Source organism: Achroia grisella, unplaced genomic scaffold (genome assembly GCF_030625045.1).
Source record: "Achroia grisella isolate CSIRO2021 unplaced genomic scaffold, CSIRO_AGI_Agris_v1 utg1277, whole genome shotgun sequence".
Classification (NCBI taxonomy): domain Eukaryota; kingdom Metazoa; phylum Arthropoda; class Insecta; order Lepidoptera; family Pyralidae; genus Achroia; species Achroia grisella.
Genome location: NW_026712610.1, coordinates 68,875 through 88,244, shown reverse-complemented (window position 1 = coordinate 88,244; position 19,370 = coordinate 68,875). Strand labels below are relative to the sequence as shown.

At 32.9% G+C, this 19,370-nt stretch overlaps 3 protein-coding genes across 3 annotated transcripts in view; 1 reads left to right on the top strand and 2 right to left on the bottom strand.

Annotated features, from left to right (window-relative positions):
- Positions 1-342: 342 nt before the first annotated feature.
- LOC131855003 (large ribosomal subunit protein mL39-like) lies at positions 343-6,628 on the bottom strand (the record flags this gene model as incomplete). Its single annotated transcript, XM_059206206.1, has 5 exons — positions 6,618-6,628; positions 6,032-6,168; positions 3,289-3,389; positions 806-947; positions 343-561 (listed from the first exon to the last, which is right to left on the bottom strand). Coding segments are annotated over exons 1-5 (610 nt in total), but the record flags the coding sequence as incomplete, so codon positions are not given.
- A 1,088-nt stretch (positions 6,629-7,716) lies between these two features.
- Positions 7,717-8,661, bottom strand: LOC131855006 (EKC/KEOPS complex subunit TP53RK-like). Its single transcript, XM_059206211.1, has one exon. The coding sequence runs from the start codon at positions 8,503-8,505 to the stop codon at positions 7,774-7,776; it is 732 nt and encodes a 243-aa protein (XP_059062194.1). The 5' UTR covers positions 8,506-8,661; the 3' UTR covers positions 7,717-7,773.
- Positions 8,662-9,472: 811 nt separating this feature from the next.
- The window catches only part of LOC131855005 (coactosin-like protein), a 60,694-nt gene continuing 50,796 nt past the window's right edge, over positions 9,473-19,370 (top strand). The window contains exon 1 of the mRNA XM_059206209.1: positions 9,473-9,831. Coding sequence (XP_059062192.1) covers positions 9,778-9,831 — 54 coding nt within the window. The 5' untranslated portion in view covers positions 9,473-9,777. The remainder of the gene's footprint in view (positions 9,832-19,370) is intronic.

Genomic DNA, 19,370 nt, shown 5'->3' with positions numbered 1-19,370 from the left:
GGTAAAGACGGTAATGTGTGTATGGTAATATTATCTAGGACAAAAGAACAGAAGACAATCCTCGATGTTCTTTTATCACAATTGCGGTTAAATCCTTGTGAATTCAGCTGCTAACTGACCTGACTGACTGAATCATTATATTTCGCCCAATTTATATATCTTTTTAAACGTCCTATGTGTTATTCTGATCTATATGCTATATTACTGTAAAGTTCATCAAAATGCATGCAGTAATTCAGTGTGAAAGAGTAACCTAACCATCAAATACATACATACTCACAAACTTCCACATTTTCACACTTAATAAGATGAATCTTTCATCACTGTACAAGTTGAACTCACCATTAGTTTTGGCTATGTTTGGTATTTGACTAGATTTATGTTCATTTTCTATAAACATCTCCAGAGCCAAGTCTTGGCTGACCTCCAGCCTCTCTATAAGGTGTCCTTGGCGTGCAAACTTGACAAATTCCGCTGTAATGGTGTACAGCTCGTGTTGACTTGGCGTCCAGTCTGGTAGGGATGGGAGATCTATGTCGTATATAAAGGAACCGCTACGAACTGAAAAAAACAACAATAACATTAATGGATTTATGTATTACTTTATCGCATGCTTTTTTTCGGACTACTCTAATGCTGTTGGCCGCAACTGGCCTTAACAACTTCACCGGACGACAGGGGGCGAATGCAGATGGCACTTCAAACCCGCGTTTGTTGTCTAGTACCTCTAACACAAGCCCTGCTTACCGCGGGACTAGATGGCATTGTGTTAATTATCTATGGTAAAGAAAAAAAATATACTAACTGTCAGGTCCGGGAAAACTGTGCAGTTTAACAGTAACATCATTCTTGAACGCTATAGATGCACACGCTCCTAGCACCAATGAACATGTCTTCCAGAACGCCTTGTTCACTTGCTGAGGTTCAGCTACTGTGAAGTTCTGGAACTGAGCAATATAATACAAAATAAATATATATAAACATACCAACCAAGTACTTTTTTTTTTATAGTTTTTTTTTTTATTATAGTGTTTTGTGTGTACTCGATTTTGGGCTGCTCTTCTCCAGTAGGGACCTGCTGTTAGCTTGATTTCATCCTCCCAGCGTCTCTGTGGTCTACCTCTTTTTCTTTTTGTTTCCCTTAGATACCATTCAGTTACGCAAGTAGATAGATAGTTAGATAACATTTTTATTCACGTTAAAGACACACATGTCTTTATGTGAATAAAAATCTTACCCCTACTGGAGAAGAGCATGTCCCGGAAAAATGGAAACGGTTCATTCTTGAAGAAATTAGAGGGAGGCCTTTGCCATAAGGCACTCTGTCTGTAACCGTTCATGGAGGTTCAGCTACTGGAAGGGGATTGCCAGTATAATACAAAATAAATATATATAAACATACCAAGTACTTTTTTTTATGTATCATATCAGGTTTTGTGTGTACTCTTTTCGGGTTACTCTTCTCCAGTAACCTGCTGTTAGCTTCCTATTAATTCCTGCACGTCTGTGGTCTAACTCTTTTTCTTTTTTGTTTCCCTTAGATACCATTCAGTGCTCATCTTATAACATTTTTATTCACGTTAAAGACACACATGTTTTTAACGTGAATAAAAATTAGCGCAGGAGAAGAGCATCCCAAAATGGATTCACTGGAAGAAATTAGAGGAGGCCTTTGCCATAAGGCACTCTACATCTTAACCGATGGAACCGATGGAGGCACGCACATCGATGAAATTTTGGTCTCGATCGGTCAAGCCGTTCCGGTGGAGTATCGTTACAAAGTGTAAAAATCTGATCTCTGAGATGGCCCTGCATTTCGCGCCCCGTTCAATTATCATTACATAGTTAGTATAAAAGAAAGTCGCTGTCGCTGTCTGTCCGTTCCTGTATATGCTGAAATCTTTAAAAGTACGCAATGGATGTGTGTACGTGTTCATCATCTGCTTCTTTTATCCAATTTATTTGTGGTCGTCGTAATATGTTTTTCTCTTCCATTCATCCCTGTTCGCAGTCATCGCGTTATTTACTTCCTTTATTACCATATCATCTTTCACACGGTCCATCCATCTCTAATAAGGCATAAGGCACTCTGTACTGCGGGATATAATATAAATAATGAAATTAATCATTAAACATAGAAAATCAAACTACTTAACAAATGTGCAAATAATAATAGTAAAATATATCTTATATATAAAATTCTCGTGTCACAATTTTCGTTCCCATACTCCTCCGAAACGGCTTGACCGATTCTCATGAAATTTTGTGAGCGTATTGAGTAGATCTGAGAATCGGCCAACATCTATTTTTCATCCCCCTAAATGTTAGGGTAGGCCACCCCTAATTTTTTTTTAATATTTTAGACAAAATTTTTAGTTTCTGTTTTTTTATGATACAAGATACAAAAATACATACAATCCTAAATTTTCACCCTTCTATCATCAACCCCTATTTTATAGCGTTATTAATTTATATGGCAAAACAATTTTTGCCGGTACAGCTAGTATATATATAATTATATAATAATAATAAATTTATAGTATAATATAATAATATAAATGAACATGAATGTAACAAAAAAAAATGTATTAAAAGTACAGAAATAATGGCTTCTTTATCTTAAACATACCAACACAATTATTCTTCCAGTAAGGGTAGTTCTTATGGACCATATGATGATATGATATGAACAATGAAATAATGCATTCGCCTGCACTAACGGTTCACGCTAGCGAGGCAGCAGTAAAGGATGATAAGATGATCATGAATTCAGTTCAGATAGCCCATCATGGTAAATTCACCATGATTTATCACAATGGTTTTCAGGGGGAACCATGTGGAGGTAACATGACATGGTACTTTGTTAGCGATGGGGTTATTTTCACATTACTAACAATCCCCTTTCCCCCAGAAAGAGTAATGCGAAGCATTGACAATATTGTGGGTAAGAATAAAGGTTGTGTAGTTTTTATTGATTCACCTTGATAATAATAATAATCACAAAGCGCCATTTAGACCCAAGTTAAGCTAGCTAAAGCTTGTGTTATGGGTACTAGACAACTGATACAAATACATAGATATATTTTTTCATAAATACATACAATTATGCTTAAGAATACAAATTTTTGTGCCATGCGCAGAATCGAATTTACAACCATCACATGTAAGGCGGAATGCTAAACCACTAGACCATAGAGGCTGTGCAATATTATCTTCTATTTAAAAAAAAATTAAAGTTACAAATAACTGTTAGTAAATCACAAGTGAAGTTAAAGAAACTATACATACCTCTAAAGTGCAATTTTCTGTAAGAGGTCTGTGCATGTCCCAGTACACATTTCCATCAATCAATGCTAGAGCACTAGACTCAACATGCCACTCGCTCATATCTGAAAATGAAATGTAGATAAATTAAAAAAATAATCCACTTGTTATAGGAATTTTTTTTTATTGGGTTGTTCGGGCTTTTTTTCAGGTGTTTGTAGCACTTGTAACACTGCGACCTACATACATCTATTGTGCTCGCCTTTTTTCAGAGTTCGCTACCTAGACCCGTCAGGGACAAGAATTGAAGGATATTCTTAAGAGTGATGGTTTTTATCTCCTCAAAAAAGAGTATTCCAATATTTCAGTGATATTTCGTTTATGCATGAGTGGGCTACAACCACATAGGATCTGTCATGTGTGTCATTTGCCAAATGTTATAGGATACCATAAGACCATTTATTAACATATATTATTATTACATCATTCCTCAAATTAATAATATATATTAGCAATTAATAAAAAATTATACTAACATTAATAAAATATTCTTTCTTATATATAAACTACTTTCGGAATTATTCTCATTTAAAGGTTATTTTTAAATTAGATGGTAATTCTTATCTTTAATTTTTGCCACTTTACCATACTAAAAGGTGATATATAGAAGCTATATATCACCTTTTATAAATCAATCATTTACCGAAGGAATATTCCCGAATGAACTAAAAAAATCTCTCATAAAACCAATGCATAAAAAGAACGAAAACACAGATCCTAACAACTACCGTCCGATAGCGCTTTTACCAGCAATTTCAAAAATTTTCGAAAAAGCCATGTGTGTACGCGTCTATAAATTTTGCGAAAAATATAATATCTTTCATGACTCTCAAAATGGTTTTCGTAAAAATCGATCCACAACCTTAGCAATATTCAAATATATACAGGATATTCTCAATATCATAAATGACAAAAAATATGCTATAGGTATATTACTAGATATGTCCAAAGCTTATGACAGAGTACAGTTCAACATATTACTGAATAAATTATATGGAATTGGCATTAGAGGAAAAACTCATGAATGGTTTCAATCGTATTTGGCAGATCGCGAACAATTTGTAGAAATCGAATACTTCAATTATGACACTAAACAAATACAAACTATAAGATCAAGTGGTACGGTTACAAACGCTTCTATACCCCAGGGTAGTGTAATTGGATGCTTATTGTTCTTAATATATATAAACGATCTGCCAAAAATTATAGACGAACTGTGCGTATTGTTTGCGGATGATGTGTCACTTTTGACTTCATATGATATTAACATTGATTTAAACGATAAATTACAGAAAATTATGGAAAAAATAGTAAATTGGATGAATCTACATAATCTAGTTATTAACTTTTCAAAAACTAAAATCATCAGCTTTCATCCATATCAAAAACAACCCCTAAATATAAACTTTAAATTTAACAACATCACAATAGAAACAGCTAATGAATTTACACTTCTAGGTTTAGTAATAGATACCCATATACATACATCGGTGGAAAGCACACATACAAAAGATAAAAACAAAAATGTCTAGTTAATCGTTTATTGTAATAAATTCGGGAAGTGAAAAGGACTACAGTGTCACGTCTCTACTGCCCTTTCCACCTATTATGCGTTTGCACATGCATGGCTCAGTTATGGGGTGGTTATGTGGGGGAACAGCGTGGACGCATCTGTTCTGTTCACTCTCCAGAAGAAATTAATACGAATAATATTTAACATAAGAAGCCGAGAGTCGGCTTCGCTAGTTCTGTAAACCTTATTTTATAATAAATAAAATACTCACCCTGCCTTGCATCTATATTTTGGAAGTGTGTAAATTTGTAAAAAAATATCCGGAACTGTACAAGTTGCGAGAAGACACAGACTATAATTACGCGTTGCGTAATAATAAAAAAAAGTACAATTACCCACCTCTCGTCTCAAATTACATTCTAGTGGCCCTTGGTATCGTCTATTAAAATATTTAACCAACTCTTTTGTGTTGACCAACTTCTATAAGAACTTTAAATAAGAATAGCCTATTTATAAAATACTTAAAGGATTTACTATGTAAAAAACAATATTATAATGTAAGTGATTATTTGAATGATGTATTTTAGTTTTTATGTAACATTTAATTAATGTATATTACAATGTATAACTGGATGAATAATATTAAATTATATGTTATAACTATTTATAATAATAGTAATAATAATGTTATGTTTGCGTGGAGTCGAAATCCTAACAGGGTCCATAATGATCGAAAACGTATTATAAACATCTTTCACTGTAATATTATGGAATGCAATAAATATTGAGTATTGAGTATTGAGTATTGAGTATATATAAATTTATATAAATTTATATATATATATATATATGATGTCTATCAAAATTCTTTATTAGAGGGTGTTCATTATACAAAAATATATAATAATATTCTTAATAGAAAATACAATATATGTATATATTTGTATAACTATTTATGTTTATGTTTGATTATACAATTTATAATTCGATTTTTTTTTATTAGTTTTTATCCTTGTTTTACTACAATTACCCACTCAATAACACTTATGTCACTGTTTTGGGTTGACTGAAACTGATCTCTTCTAGGGATAAGTCCACCTCCGCTCACATTGTCTCTATATTATATTATTAATGCATTATCTGTGCAATAAAGAATATATTATAATAAATTCTTAAACAAAAAGCTAAACTTACGTTTAGCAAATTTAGAACAATCGTAGGGCGTAGAAATATCTTTATTCATAACCAAAGTCACATTTTTCGGAACACCTTTGTAATTAACTTCAATTTTTTCTATTCTCCCAATCTTTTCCTGTTGCCGTTTTTTTTCTCTTTAATGTAAAAAGATGATTTAATTGCGGCGGTCTGTTGCCTCTCTTGTTTTCATTGAGTACTAAGATATCCTAAAAAAAACCTTATCCAAAACAAATGTAGTGTAATTTAACAGAACTTTATCATTATATAAAAAAAATTGAGATAATTATAATAAAACATTTAGAGATATCTTGGGAAGCTGAAAGGCAGGTATTTAGATGATTTTGAAAACATGATTGTCACTCTTTGTTTGTATTGAACTATGCAAAACTTGAACAGAATAAAACATATCCATAAAAGTTGAATATCTGTTTTCCATAATTTATTATTAGTACTAGACATAAGAATAGCAAAAGCCTCCTCGAATTGTTGCCTAAACCGTTCAATATCCTCCAACTTGCTCTTGTGGTTATAAGTTTATATACACATTTCGCATGTTTTTGTAACTCAGATCGTTCATGGATACATATTTGCCATTGTATTTTGATGTTATTTAACAAAATAATGTAATATTTTCCTAAATGATATACGAAAATTAAAATGTAAACAAAAGTTAAACTAACAATTTGATTGAATGAATTAATACTGACGGGTTATGATTTTACTGTTCTGTGTTGCCAACAATGAGTTATGATTTTTTGCATTTATTGACAAATGAATGATACTGATTTGATGGAATCATGACAACTTTGAAAAATGGCTGTATGTACGGCGGTTATATGACAATGAAAAATGACTTGGAAAATTATGAGATGAATATGATAATCAGATGATTATGAAATATGATTTATTTATGGGTTTTGAGATGAATGATGGTGATCTGGACGAAGGACCATAAGAATGTTGGGTAAAAAAAATAACAGTTTCGTGTCGTCCCCGCGTGCAGGTCTTATTATACGCGTAGCCGTTTCACAAAAACGCACAACACTACGATGAGTTTCACTGGATGATGTACTAAACAGATGATTGCGCGGAGATCGCGGCTGATGGTTTCGTTAACGTTGATTTGCGGAGAATATACTGATTTGCGTGTGCTCGACGCGACGGACAACGAACGACTCACTTTGTTGATGCTACCCCCAGATTTGGTGGATAAAAATAGGAGTTTAGGGTAGTAACATATTGCAAGTTGGCAAATTAAGATTTATATCAATGTGTTCATACAACTTTAAATTGTATTATTGGAAGATGATGGAAAAAGGTAGATATACGCTAAAACTAATATGGCCTAAGTGTTAACTTACACCTTATTAAAAAAAAATAACAGTTTTGTTTTCTTAGACCACAGGTTGTATGTATGTGAAAAATAATATCTTGAGCCAATAAATATTCAACTTTTAGAATTTATTCTTTTAGCATTTTGCCTGCTTAGTTTAAAATTAATGTAATGTGTAATTTTTGTTTTAGTATACAAATAAAAATAATTAACAAAGTTAGTAGTGTTTATATACATACATAACTACAAGTTAATAAATGAGTATATTTCAAGACAATTTAAGTTGTAGTAATAATGCTTGTCAAGTTCAACAATCAAGTCATAGTAATAATGCCAGTTTAAACTGAAGTAATTTTTATTTCATAATAATTATAAACAACAATTAATACTATATTATTAATACATATTATCCAACCATAGTTCTCTTCCTGCCTCTTGCTCTTACATCTTCAAACTTAGCCAGAATTTCTTTTACATTATTATGTTTACTGTAATTCTTATAAGCATCTAGAATCTTATTGAATAAGTTTGGAAAATCATTGTGTGTACTGATTAGAGCTCTTTCCAGCACATACAAATCCACACCCATATCTTCAGTGCTCGAGTCGACATATGATAAACCAAAGTCTATCATTACTAACTCTATATTATTTATTTGAAGCCATCTTGCATCATCATCAGTACCTTTAGGTTTCTTTTCAACGAGTAGCATATTTGAAGTTGTTAAATCACCGTGAATTATATTATTTTCATGTAATTTTTTAACAGTGTGGCCTATCATGGTAGCAACAGAATTTAAAACATTCTCAGTATCGCCGGCATCATTTTGCTCCGTCTTTTTGACAATATTAATGATAAAATCTTTTACGGTTATACTGTTTTCAAAATGTTGCATATAAATTCGACGACGTTCGAAATCTACTAAATACAATGACGGCGTTCGAACTCCCGCCGTTTTGCATCGCACTATGGATCTGGCTTCGTTTTTTATTCGTTCTTTCGTGATAGTAGCATCAAGGTCTGGGTGCCTATAGTTTTTTTTAAATCTCTCCTTAATTAACGTAGGCCGGTCCAAGTACTTGCATATATACAGTTTTGCCTCCGCACCTTGTTTCAAGATCTTCAATTCTTCAGCCATAATTGTACCTTTTAATGGTAATCGAAATGCTGAAAATAACCGGGATATACATATAATGTAGTATAAAAAATATGTACTTCTAAGATTTCACAAATTTAATATATTAATAAATAAACATTATGGAAGTGTAAATAAATAACATAACCTCTGTTAAAGTCACTTATACCACAGACTATTTATGTACTAAGCTAACTGTGGAGTACGGTTGTTCAAAAACCACAGACATTAAAAACTGGTGTAACCGGTTTTTACAAAGATTAAATTTATTGAATATTGAAACCGTTTTAATTTTTCATTTTGATTGTGTGCCTAATAAAAATGTAGACGAAAGATTTGGTTTGGGTATCTAACAAAACTGAAGATTATTTTGAAGATACAGTTCTCGGACGTTCATTTTGCAAGCACATATTAAATTTTTTTTATTAAGCACTTCACTGACTTAACCTGACTTTTTTCTTCATGTATTACTGGCAGGTTATAGTTTTTTAAATAATTTCTTAAATGTCTTGTCACCTAAAGCGTTTATTAAATAGTAATAATAGATACTAGGTCATATTACTGGCAACTTTCTAAATTACAGTAATAAAGTAAACATAAGGAGGATAAACTTTCCTTAATGTAAAAAATAAAAACAAAGATAGCGCGGGTAGTTTTTTTATGTGAGTATAATTGAAAAAAGCTGATGATTGACCTAATAAAAAGCGGTTAACTCTCGCTTATTGTAAATGAACAGCATCATGGACATCAAGAAAAACATTATAAATGAACAGCATTTTACATGGACCATTACTAAATTACTAGTGAAAAACTAGGTGTAAAATAATTCTAGTGTCAATTCAAATGTTCGCACAAGTTCGACATAGATAGACCGCACGTCGACTGATGTAGCAAGTACGTAGGTGGATACGTATTTCAAGTTTTAGGTATCCACTTTCTATATCTACCTACCTACTATAACTTCGTACATATGTATGTATTCACTCACTGGAGTGGAGAGCGATCGAGGGAGGCTGCGACTGTGGTGCTTGATATTGGTTATTTCAACAGTGCCGGCCGGCGGTACCACGTATAATTTAATTCATGCACAGAGTTCCCATCGAATTCTTTAATGGAACCAGTGATTTATATTAACTGTTAGCATTTTAGTGTTAGTTTGACGTTCGAACGCTCCGCTGTCTCATATAAATACAAAAATCGTGTGAAAACATACCAAAAATTTAGTAAAATTTTTGTAGTGTGAATTTTTGCTGTGAATTTTTATAATAGTGAAAAATGTCTGTGGAAGGTTTGGAATACGAGACAATCGTCCAAAATGGACCAAAAAAAGTGAGTATTTTTTTTTAAATATTTAATTATAAATGTAATTATGAGGCAAAGGATTGATTTTGATAATTCTTAATTCATTATCCCTTTATGACAATGCTCTCGCCTGTCGTTCAAAGAGTTATTTTTAAGTAATATACCTAGTAGTAAACCTCCACGATGGAGGTTTCGTCTGCGAATTCCGAAATACATGTGTAGAGTCGTAGTTTTGTTGAAAAGGGGGTGGTGAGGTGGGGTGATGTGCTATACAAACGTCTGGGTGCATTTGATAGGTATATACAGACTGGCGTGGACGGGCACGTCTGCAGTTGCGTCTAGAAGTGGCGTCTGATGTGATTTCCTCTTGATTACGACCCACACACGATGCAATTTCCTTAATTAATTTGGTATTTATCAATCTGTTGCACTGTGTATTCAGGTATATTCAATCGTGCGTGTAACAAAGTCAACAAGAAAAATTATATAGAAATGTTTTTATATATTTATGTTGAATTATAATAAATCTATATGTAGCCATTATTGATAAACATAATAATTAATTATGCTTGGCAATATGTAGATTGCGTAAAAATAATGATTGCACTCCAGGCGAGCATTTTTAATTATCTTAGTATATTATTTATATTTATCCAAGTATAAGTATAAATAAATATTATCGAATCGGCCATAACTAATAACCAAAATACATAGGAGAAAAAAAATATTTTTGTTTTTTTTTTCAATATTTTTTTTCTAATGAACTAAAATTACGTCATTATATTTTAAAAAATAAATAGGTACCTACTGATATTGCCGGGAAAGGAACCGCGCCCAATTTTTTTATGCAATATGACGGACGACAACCATAAATATACAGTCTATTTAGTTTAAAATTCAAAATTTCTCTATCTTCATGGGTGATTTTATAATTTACAGGTTTAAGTTAATTATTTTTGCTTACGCAATATCTGCACTGGAACTGAACTGATTTTTACGGTTTTTTTTGTAATAAATATTTTCTGATTTCATTGCTTTTTTTTTATATAAGCGGTAATGTTTACTCAGCTTACCAATTTTGTTTTCATTAAATTCGTTTCTGTGGAACAAAGGAGTATGTTTTTAGTTACGTTTACAATGATTCACAGGATGAAATGTGAAATTTTTGTGAATCATTCCTGAATATAAACTTATAACTCACTATCTTTTGCCCGCGGCTTCGCTCGCGTTAATTTATGCCCTTTAGGGGTGGAATTTATTAAAATACTTTCTATGGAAATGCCTACGTCATAGTAGCTTTATGCAAGTCTCAGCCCGATCGGTTTAAAATTGACAAAGTTTCATACACACTTTTTGTCCCCTATTTTATCCCCTTGGGGGTAGAAGTAATCAGAATCCTTTCTTAGCGGATGCCTAGGTCATAACATCTACCTGCATGCCAAATATCAGGCCGATCCGTCCAGTGGTTTAGGCTGTCCGTTGATAGATCACTAGGTCAGTCACCTTTGAGTTATATATATTTAGATTTCTCAGCCGTTGATCTTAAAATAAATAAATTATTGTGGGTTTTGGTATTATTTGGGAAGATTGCAAATGAATATAATAAATTGTACGGTGTATATATTATAGTTGTTGCTAATAAATAAATAAAACCTATGTGGTCTAACGGTTTAGCACATCGTCTTACTTTCTATAACCTCAAGCTGCATTCCTCGCAGAGTAATAACATTGTATTCATGAGTTGTTTTTTTTTTGTCATGGCTTGGCACTATGGTGCATTTGCCAATCATGAGTTGTTGTAATCTAGGGTTTACATATCTATACATATAAATAAAATTGGAGTGTCTGTTTTTAATATAGAAATAACCGTTTTTTACTACATGCATATGAATATAAATACGGCGCATACACCAAAATAACATTTTTTACAATTTTTGTCTGTCTTTCATCCGTTTGTTCCGCCTAATCTCTGAAATGGTTGAATCGATTTTGATCGGACTTTTATTGGCAGGTAGCGGATCTAATAAAGAGGCTACTTTTATTTTAGAATAATAAAGTTAAATTCCACGCGGACGATATCACGGGAACAACTAGTATACAATAACTATTTAAATTTTTGAATAAAAACATTTTTTTTAAGTGCGATATAAAATATGATCTACAGTGACAGGGAGTGGGCGGGATTTTAAAAATAAGTATGACGTCATTTTGGATGGGCCCGAATGTCGATGGGTCGAGCCGCAAGGTCCGTTACCCCCTACAATCTAACGCGAAAATTTGTGAGTAGGGATGGACAGACAGATGTATGGATGTTTATTACTCTGCACGCAAAATCTACTGAACGGATTTTAATGAAACTTTACAGTAATATAGCTTATACATCAGAATAATACATAGGGTACAAATCGTATGCAAAGGGATGTTTGTTACTTTATTACACAAAAACTACTGAACGGATTTTGTTGGAATTTTACAGTGATATATTAATGCCTATAAATTCACATCAGCATAACATATAGACTATAAATTTGATGCGTGTGAAATCGCGGGTACAGCTATATATATATATAAAAGTTAGAGTTGAAGTTATTTTAAAAACTATCCTAAATTAACGTGAATACAGTTAGTTTTTGAATATATAATTATATTATAATTTATGTATAATATAACGGGTACATTAAAAGGTCATGCGAACGTAGTCAGGTTACCAAACAATTCATTTATCTCATCTAACGGGGCCTCACTACCTCATACTGCGGCTCTGTTTAATTAAAATTAATTATTTGTACGTGACATATATCGTTATATTTCGCCCAATTTACATAATATCTATTAAAATTATAGCCTATGTGGTATTCATAAAGTTTCATCAAAATCCGTTCAGTAGTTTTTGCGTGAAAGAGTAACAAACATCCATACTCACAAACTTTCGTGTTTATAATATTGATAAGATTAAGGTTTTTTACTTTTTTTTATACTTCAGTACTAGTAGTTGATTTTATAATTACTAAAGTAATATGTTGCAACTATATATTATACTGTACTAACTGTTATACCTCTAGTTTTATATATTTATATTATACTAGCTGTCCCAGCAAATGTTTTTTTGCATTAAAAAAAAAAAAAAATTAGGGTTGGACTACCCCTAACATTTAGGGGGATGAAAATAGATATTGGCCGATTCTCAGACCTACTCAATACGCTCACAAAATTTCATGAGAATCGGTCAAGCCGTTTCGGAGGAGTATATGAACGAAAACTGTGACACGAGAATTTTATATATATATAAGATATATATAAAATACTCGTGTGACTTTCCATACTTCTAATTTATATGCTATTCAATAGGTCTGAATCGGCTACTATCTATTTTTGTTACCCCTGAGTAATAAGGGTTGTCCACATCTAAGATTATTTAAAAATATTTCGTAGACTGATGTACATAGCCTATAGAACTACCCTTATAAAAAAGCTAACTACTGCCTAGATTAAGCTCTATTAAGTTCTATCAAGACGCCCATGGATGGGCCCAAGTTTAGGTTTTAAAAAAAATGACTCATAGAAATGACAAGTCATTGATACAATATAAACTATATATAAACCAAATATGTATAAATAATAAATTAGTATATGCTCACACACATGAATAAAAGAAGAGTATGTTTAGATATGACGACTGATAGAGAGCAGTGGAAGAGAATGACATACTGCGCCGACCCCAAATAATGGGATAAAGGCAAGGCAATGATGATGATGATGGTCACTACATGCTCCCTAATTGAATTAAAAAACAATCTTTAATATTGTAATAATGTACGCGCTCATTTGAAAAGAATAAGAGCTGAGTTTCTTGTCAGTTCTTATCTCTTAAGCACTCCGAACTGACGGTAGATTTGACATATCATAAGTCTGTAATATACCTACATGAATAAAGTAAATTTGTTTTGATTGAAAAAAAAATAGATAACTTTGTTTTTTTTATTGCATTATCTTCACACGGAAATGAATGAGTGGGGTGCCAAATTAAATTTAACCCGTAGCTTTTGTAACTATTGATTATTACGGCACTGGCTACCCAACACTAAAGAATTTTCAAAATTCGAACAGTTATACCAGATTACCCTGTACGTAAGCACAGGGTAACTTAAATACGTCATTATTATATTAATATAGATTATTGTACTGTAATTAAGGATAAATCCACAGCTTTCCTGTTTACAGTCTTATATATAATATTAAAAATGTTAAGTAGGTTAATTAATTTATTATATATATATAGGTATATATATTTGTCATTGTTAAGAATTACAAAAAGATGTTATAAGTACCCCATTTATGGCTATTGGCAATACAAACCGCCGGAGCACAAAAACTTTTCACATAAACCTGTCAAATTTGGTTCATATATTGAGACTTGCGAGATATATGTGTTCCAAATTTCATAAACATATCTCAAACGGTTATTTAGATATTAACGTCCAAATATCGTCATTTTTATCACTGATCAACTATAGATCAAAATTATAACCCACTTCCAGACGACCTAGGAAGTTCAAATTTGGCATGTAGATAGGTAATTAGGTGAATATAAAGGAAATGTACTGTAGCCTAAGGTCTAACTTGGCTAGTTTTCATATACGAAATATACTGTAGCTTTCGCAAGTTCTAAACATGTTACTTGTCGGTTCCTATTTTATTATTAGTAGTAACTAGCAGTCGAAAGTAATAATTGGTATATGAGAACTGACCAAGTTAGACCTTAGGCTACAGTATATTATCCTTAGTTATAAGAAGAAATGATATTTTATATTGTTATAAATACATTTCAGGACAGACCATTGAACTTGGCACCCATTTAGATCTCACCTCTTTTGTCGTAGAAGTCAACAATCAAGGCATATATCATAATATTAAACTCGGCTATCATTTCACATTTATGTTTTTGATGGGTAATATTATAAACGCGAAAGTTTGTAAGTATGGATGTTTGTTACTCTTTCACGCAAAAATTACTCAATGGATTTTGTTAGAACTTTACAGTGATATAGCTTACATCAGAATAACATATCTATTATATAAAAATGAATCGCTAAATGTGTTGGTAAGCCCTAATCTCGAGAACTACTGAACCGATTTCGATAATTATTTTTTTAGAATATTCCTTGAGTTACGAGGATGGTTCTTACGGAGAGAAAAATTTAAAAAATTGCATAAAAATGCCTAAAAACAACGCTCTTCTGTAATCCCATACAAACGATTCTTAATGATACTTAAAAGTCAAATTGATCTTTAATACCATACCATAAAGTTCAAATATAAGTAGAGAGGTTCCGGGAAGGTATGTGTCAATATTAGTCAAAAACAGGTGGTCAGTGGTAAAATGTCACTTGAAATGTACATGTCTCATTGATGTGCATATATATAATATTACTACAAATCCCGGCATACTGAATAGCAGAATAAGTATTAAATAAACTAAAAAATTAAAGAATCGACTGTTAGGCATTACGAAGTACGCCGGGTCAGCTAGTAGGCTATAAATTTCACGCTCGAAAGTGCGAGCACAACTAGTCATCCATAAAAAATTCGGGTTAGGTTTAAGGGTCTCAATTTAGGTCCTTTTAATGAACCCTAAAACAAGTGAATGACAACACTGCACTGATTAAAATACATTAGACAGTTTGTAGATTAAAATGTCTTTGAAACTAGTAAACAATCATGTTGACCGGTGTATGACATCATACAATATTTAAAGTTATCTTTTGTTTTGTATCATACACAATATTTTGTGTTGAGTGATGTAGTGACGGTTATCAGGCGACGACAACGAAAGTAACGAAAACATGGTGGCCAGTAGTAAACCATTACCAAAATGATTTTTGTATCTGTGCACCATTTATGTTTTTAGCAGAGCAGATTTGGAATGTATTGTTTGCATATATTTTAGAGTGTATAAATGTAATATTATCTGTGGTCTAACCAAGCAAGACTCAATTTAAATAGATTTTTTTTTGTAAAACTGATGTACATTCTTATTTTTTTAAATTATTACTTTACTTCGGGTTACAGCTACTAATTGGTCTATTTTTTTTTGACAAAATTGCAATAGCATATGCTGGTGATCAATCTATTATTCCTAATTTCAAATTAGGGATAATAGAGTGACCACCATCAGATTTAGAAAAGAATCTGTCTTTTTTTGAAATCATGTACAAGATTATTTGAAAATAATAATAGCTAAGTTTCTTGTCAGTTCCTCTCAGTTCGAAAGCACTCCGAACTAACTGTAGATTTGACATATCATAAGAATTTGCAATAGACCGTCATTAGAGGTTCCCAAACTTTTGTGTCGGTTTTGGAGACCTGGGGTGTCTACCCAAAACTCTTATCTGGTATTGATTTTTTTGTAAATTTCTAACTGTAGTAAAGTTTAGTGTTAACAAAGCAAAAACAACAAGATGACAGCTGTCATAGACCCCTTGCAGTTTGTTATGTACCCCTGGGAGTTGATATAGAACACTTTGGGTATCCCTGACCTACATGAATAAGAAACTTTGATTTGATTTGAGTATGTTGCATATATTTGATTTTAGTTCAATTCACACAAGTACCAACTCTTTTAAACCAACTGTTGGCATAGACAAACTTTTTTATAGTTTTTTAAAATATATTTTTATTGCAATTTATATTTTGATGTTCTGTTTTTTAATAGATATTTTTTTTATATCTGGGATAGACAGATAGAATATACTTTATTTGAAACATACAGTAAAAAACGGCATATACATGAACCATTACAATAAGGCGGTCTTATTGCTGAAAGCAAACTTGGGATTGGATTGGACTTTCCTTGAATTATAAATTTTTAAAAACCGTATTTTTTGTTGCGCATTCTAATTATGTACAAATTGCTTCAACTTCCTACACTTTATAGTATCCAACACTCTACCCAGGCAAATATATATTTAAACACAACGATTGCTACAACTAACATGATGGATTGATAAGATTATTCTATATCACATAAAGACAAGTGGCTCTTGAACGCAATCTGAGGTTTTGTTTTCGTGTGTAAATATTTGTAATCTAGAACGGGCGTTATGAATATCCATTCGTTTTGATTTAGGTGGGACAGTCTCGTTTTCAGCCATTCTGATGCTGTTACTCGTTTTTTTAATGGATGATAATGGTATGGTTCACCCGTGGGCACCAGTGGAAGATAAGATGAACATGAGGTCAGGTCAGTTAGCGCATCGTGGTAAATTCACCAGGAATGTATTATTGCAACTATTATATGTAGCTAGGCAAGGGACGCGTAAAATATAAGTGACATAATTTTTACCTATTTCTATATTATTGTTAACTGTATGTTTTTATTATTCATATTCTTGAATTGTATTTTTAGGCATTTAACTTAGATTAAGACGACGACCTTGGTGGTATAGCGGTCCAGCACACCGCTTTATATCCAATGGTCGCGGGTTCGATTCCTCGCACGGCACAAACATTTGTATTCACGAGTATGATTTGTATCGGTCTTGTTTGCATTGGATATAAAGCGGTGTGCTGGACCGCTATACCACCAAGGTCGTCAATACCACCAAGGTCGTCGTCTTAATCTAAGTTAAATGCCTAAATATATGTATATACATATACGCTTTTACAACAAAAATCTAAGTGTTTATATCAGTTGTCTAGTATCCATAACATCTCTGCTTACCGTGAGACTAGATGGCGCTGTATTAATTGTCCAGGGTTATTTTATTTATATACACGTTTTAAATTGCCCGCGGGATATGTATTGCCTATATGTTATTCTAATATATAAGCTATATTATTGTAAAGTTTAATTAAAAACCATTCAGTAGTTTTTGCTCGAAACATCCATTCATTCATCCACACTCACAATTATCCACGTTTATACTATTGAAAAAGGTGCAAACAAAACATCACTTGACTAATGTAGAACTAGAAAGTTTCTAGTGGTAACAGCTACTCTGTGCATCGTCTCATATGCAGTAGGTGTATGTATTATACATTTATATAATCTGTGGTTTGCAGTGCGGTAATTGATATATATTATTGAACATTAGTAATAATATGCACTGTTTTAAATTGTTTTGGAAGTTAGGGGCAGTTGGTCGTACTTAAAAATAAGTCGCAAGCTAGAATATACCCTAAAAAGTCGATGTGATGCAATGTCGCATACTAGATTTTTTTTCATAGCACAGAGGACAAACTAGTTTGTGGCTCACCTGATGGTAAGTGATTACCGCCGCCCATGAGCACCAGCAACACCAGGGGAATTGCAAGTGCGTTGCCGGCCTTAAAAGGAATAAGCTCTTTTCTTGAAGGTTTCAATATCGTAACGATTCGGAAATATCATTGCGGGAAGGTGATTCCACAATGTAGTTGTGCGTGCTACGTTTACATTCAGCCGCTTCCCCTGTCAGTCGCACTGCCGCAAATATTGCCGGGCGACAACTGAGCGAGAGGGCTGAATGTAAAAACACGCTGCCGCTCGCGCTGCCAGTCCTTTGACTCGGGCACGAAAAACCGACAATCGAGGGAGCGCCGGGCAGCGCGAGTGGCAGCGCCAATGGCATGGGAAGTGTTTCCACTCGTGTTTACACTCTCGCGCTGCTCACTTCTCTGGCTGAGTTTAAATTGCTCATTAGCGATGTCGAGTATACGATAAATATATTGTTTTAGTTGAGTTGTGGTTGTGAATAGTCTCCAGAAGTCAATGTGATACAGTTAGTGTGTTTTGTCTTTACTATCAATTGTTTTCCAGTAGTAGAGGTGGTGGTGTATATAGAAAAATAGTAAACAAGACAGATTTGTCAATTCATTATAAAAAAAATAAATCAACTTATATTTTGCTGCATTGTTCATACGTCACTCACTTCCAAACGCTCACACATTCACATATCCATATACACACGCACACAAAAACCCAATGAGAAAGCAGACAGACGTAAGGAAGTTTTTGGTGCAGTAAAAGTATTGTTATTTATTTAAAGTATATCGCACTAGATGTGCCATCAGTGAAATATGTTGCAAAAACGTGTAAAATTATTCATATTTGAGGGCTTCCGTTGCGTGCGCTGCGTAATGGTTGAAGTTACCCAAAAATATACATGAAAGAAATATTCCTCTTGAAATGATCTAAAAAAATGTCCGCGACAGTATATGTCTATCTTTTAAGATATTGTTTTTGATAGCCACGCGAAAGAAGTCGAGGGCACAGCTAGTTTCAAATACACATACGTGAGTTTCACAAATCAGTCTGCATAGAGACCACCCAAGCAGTTCATAAACATAGAACATTCTTCACTCCTTCAACTAAAACAAACATCCAATCACGTGATTACACTATATTAGGTACATTCTATCACTTGTTAACACCTTTTTTTATTTATTGTGGGTCTGGTGCTAAGACCTATAACCAGAATCACACAAGACAGAACAGAGTGGAAAAGATTGGGAGGCCTTCAACGGCGGATCCAGGGGGGATCATGGGGGTTATGACCCATCGTGATAAATTTACCAGGAATTTAACACGA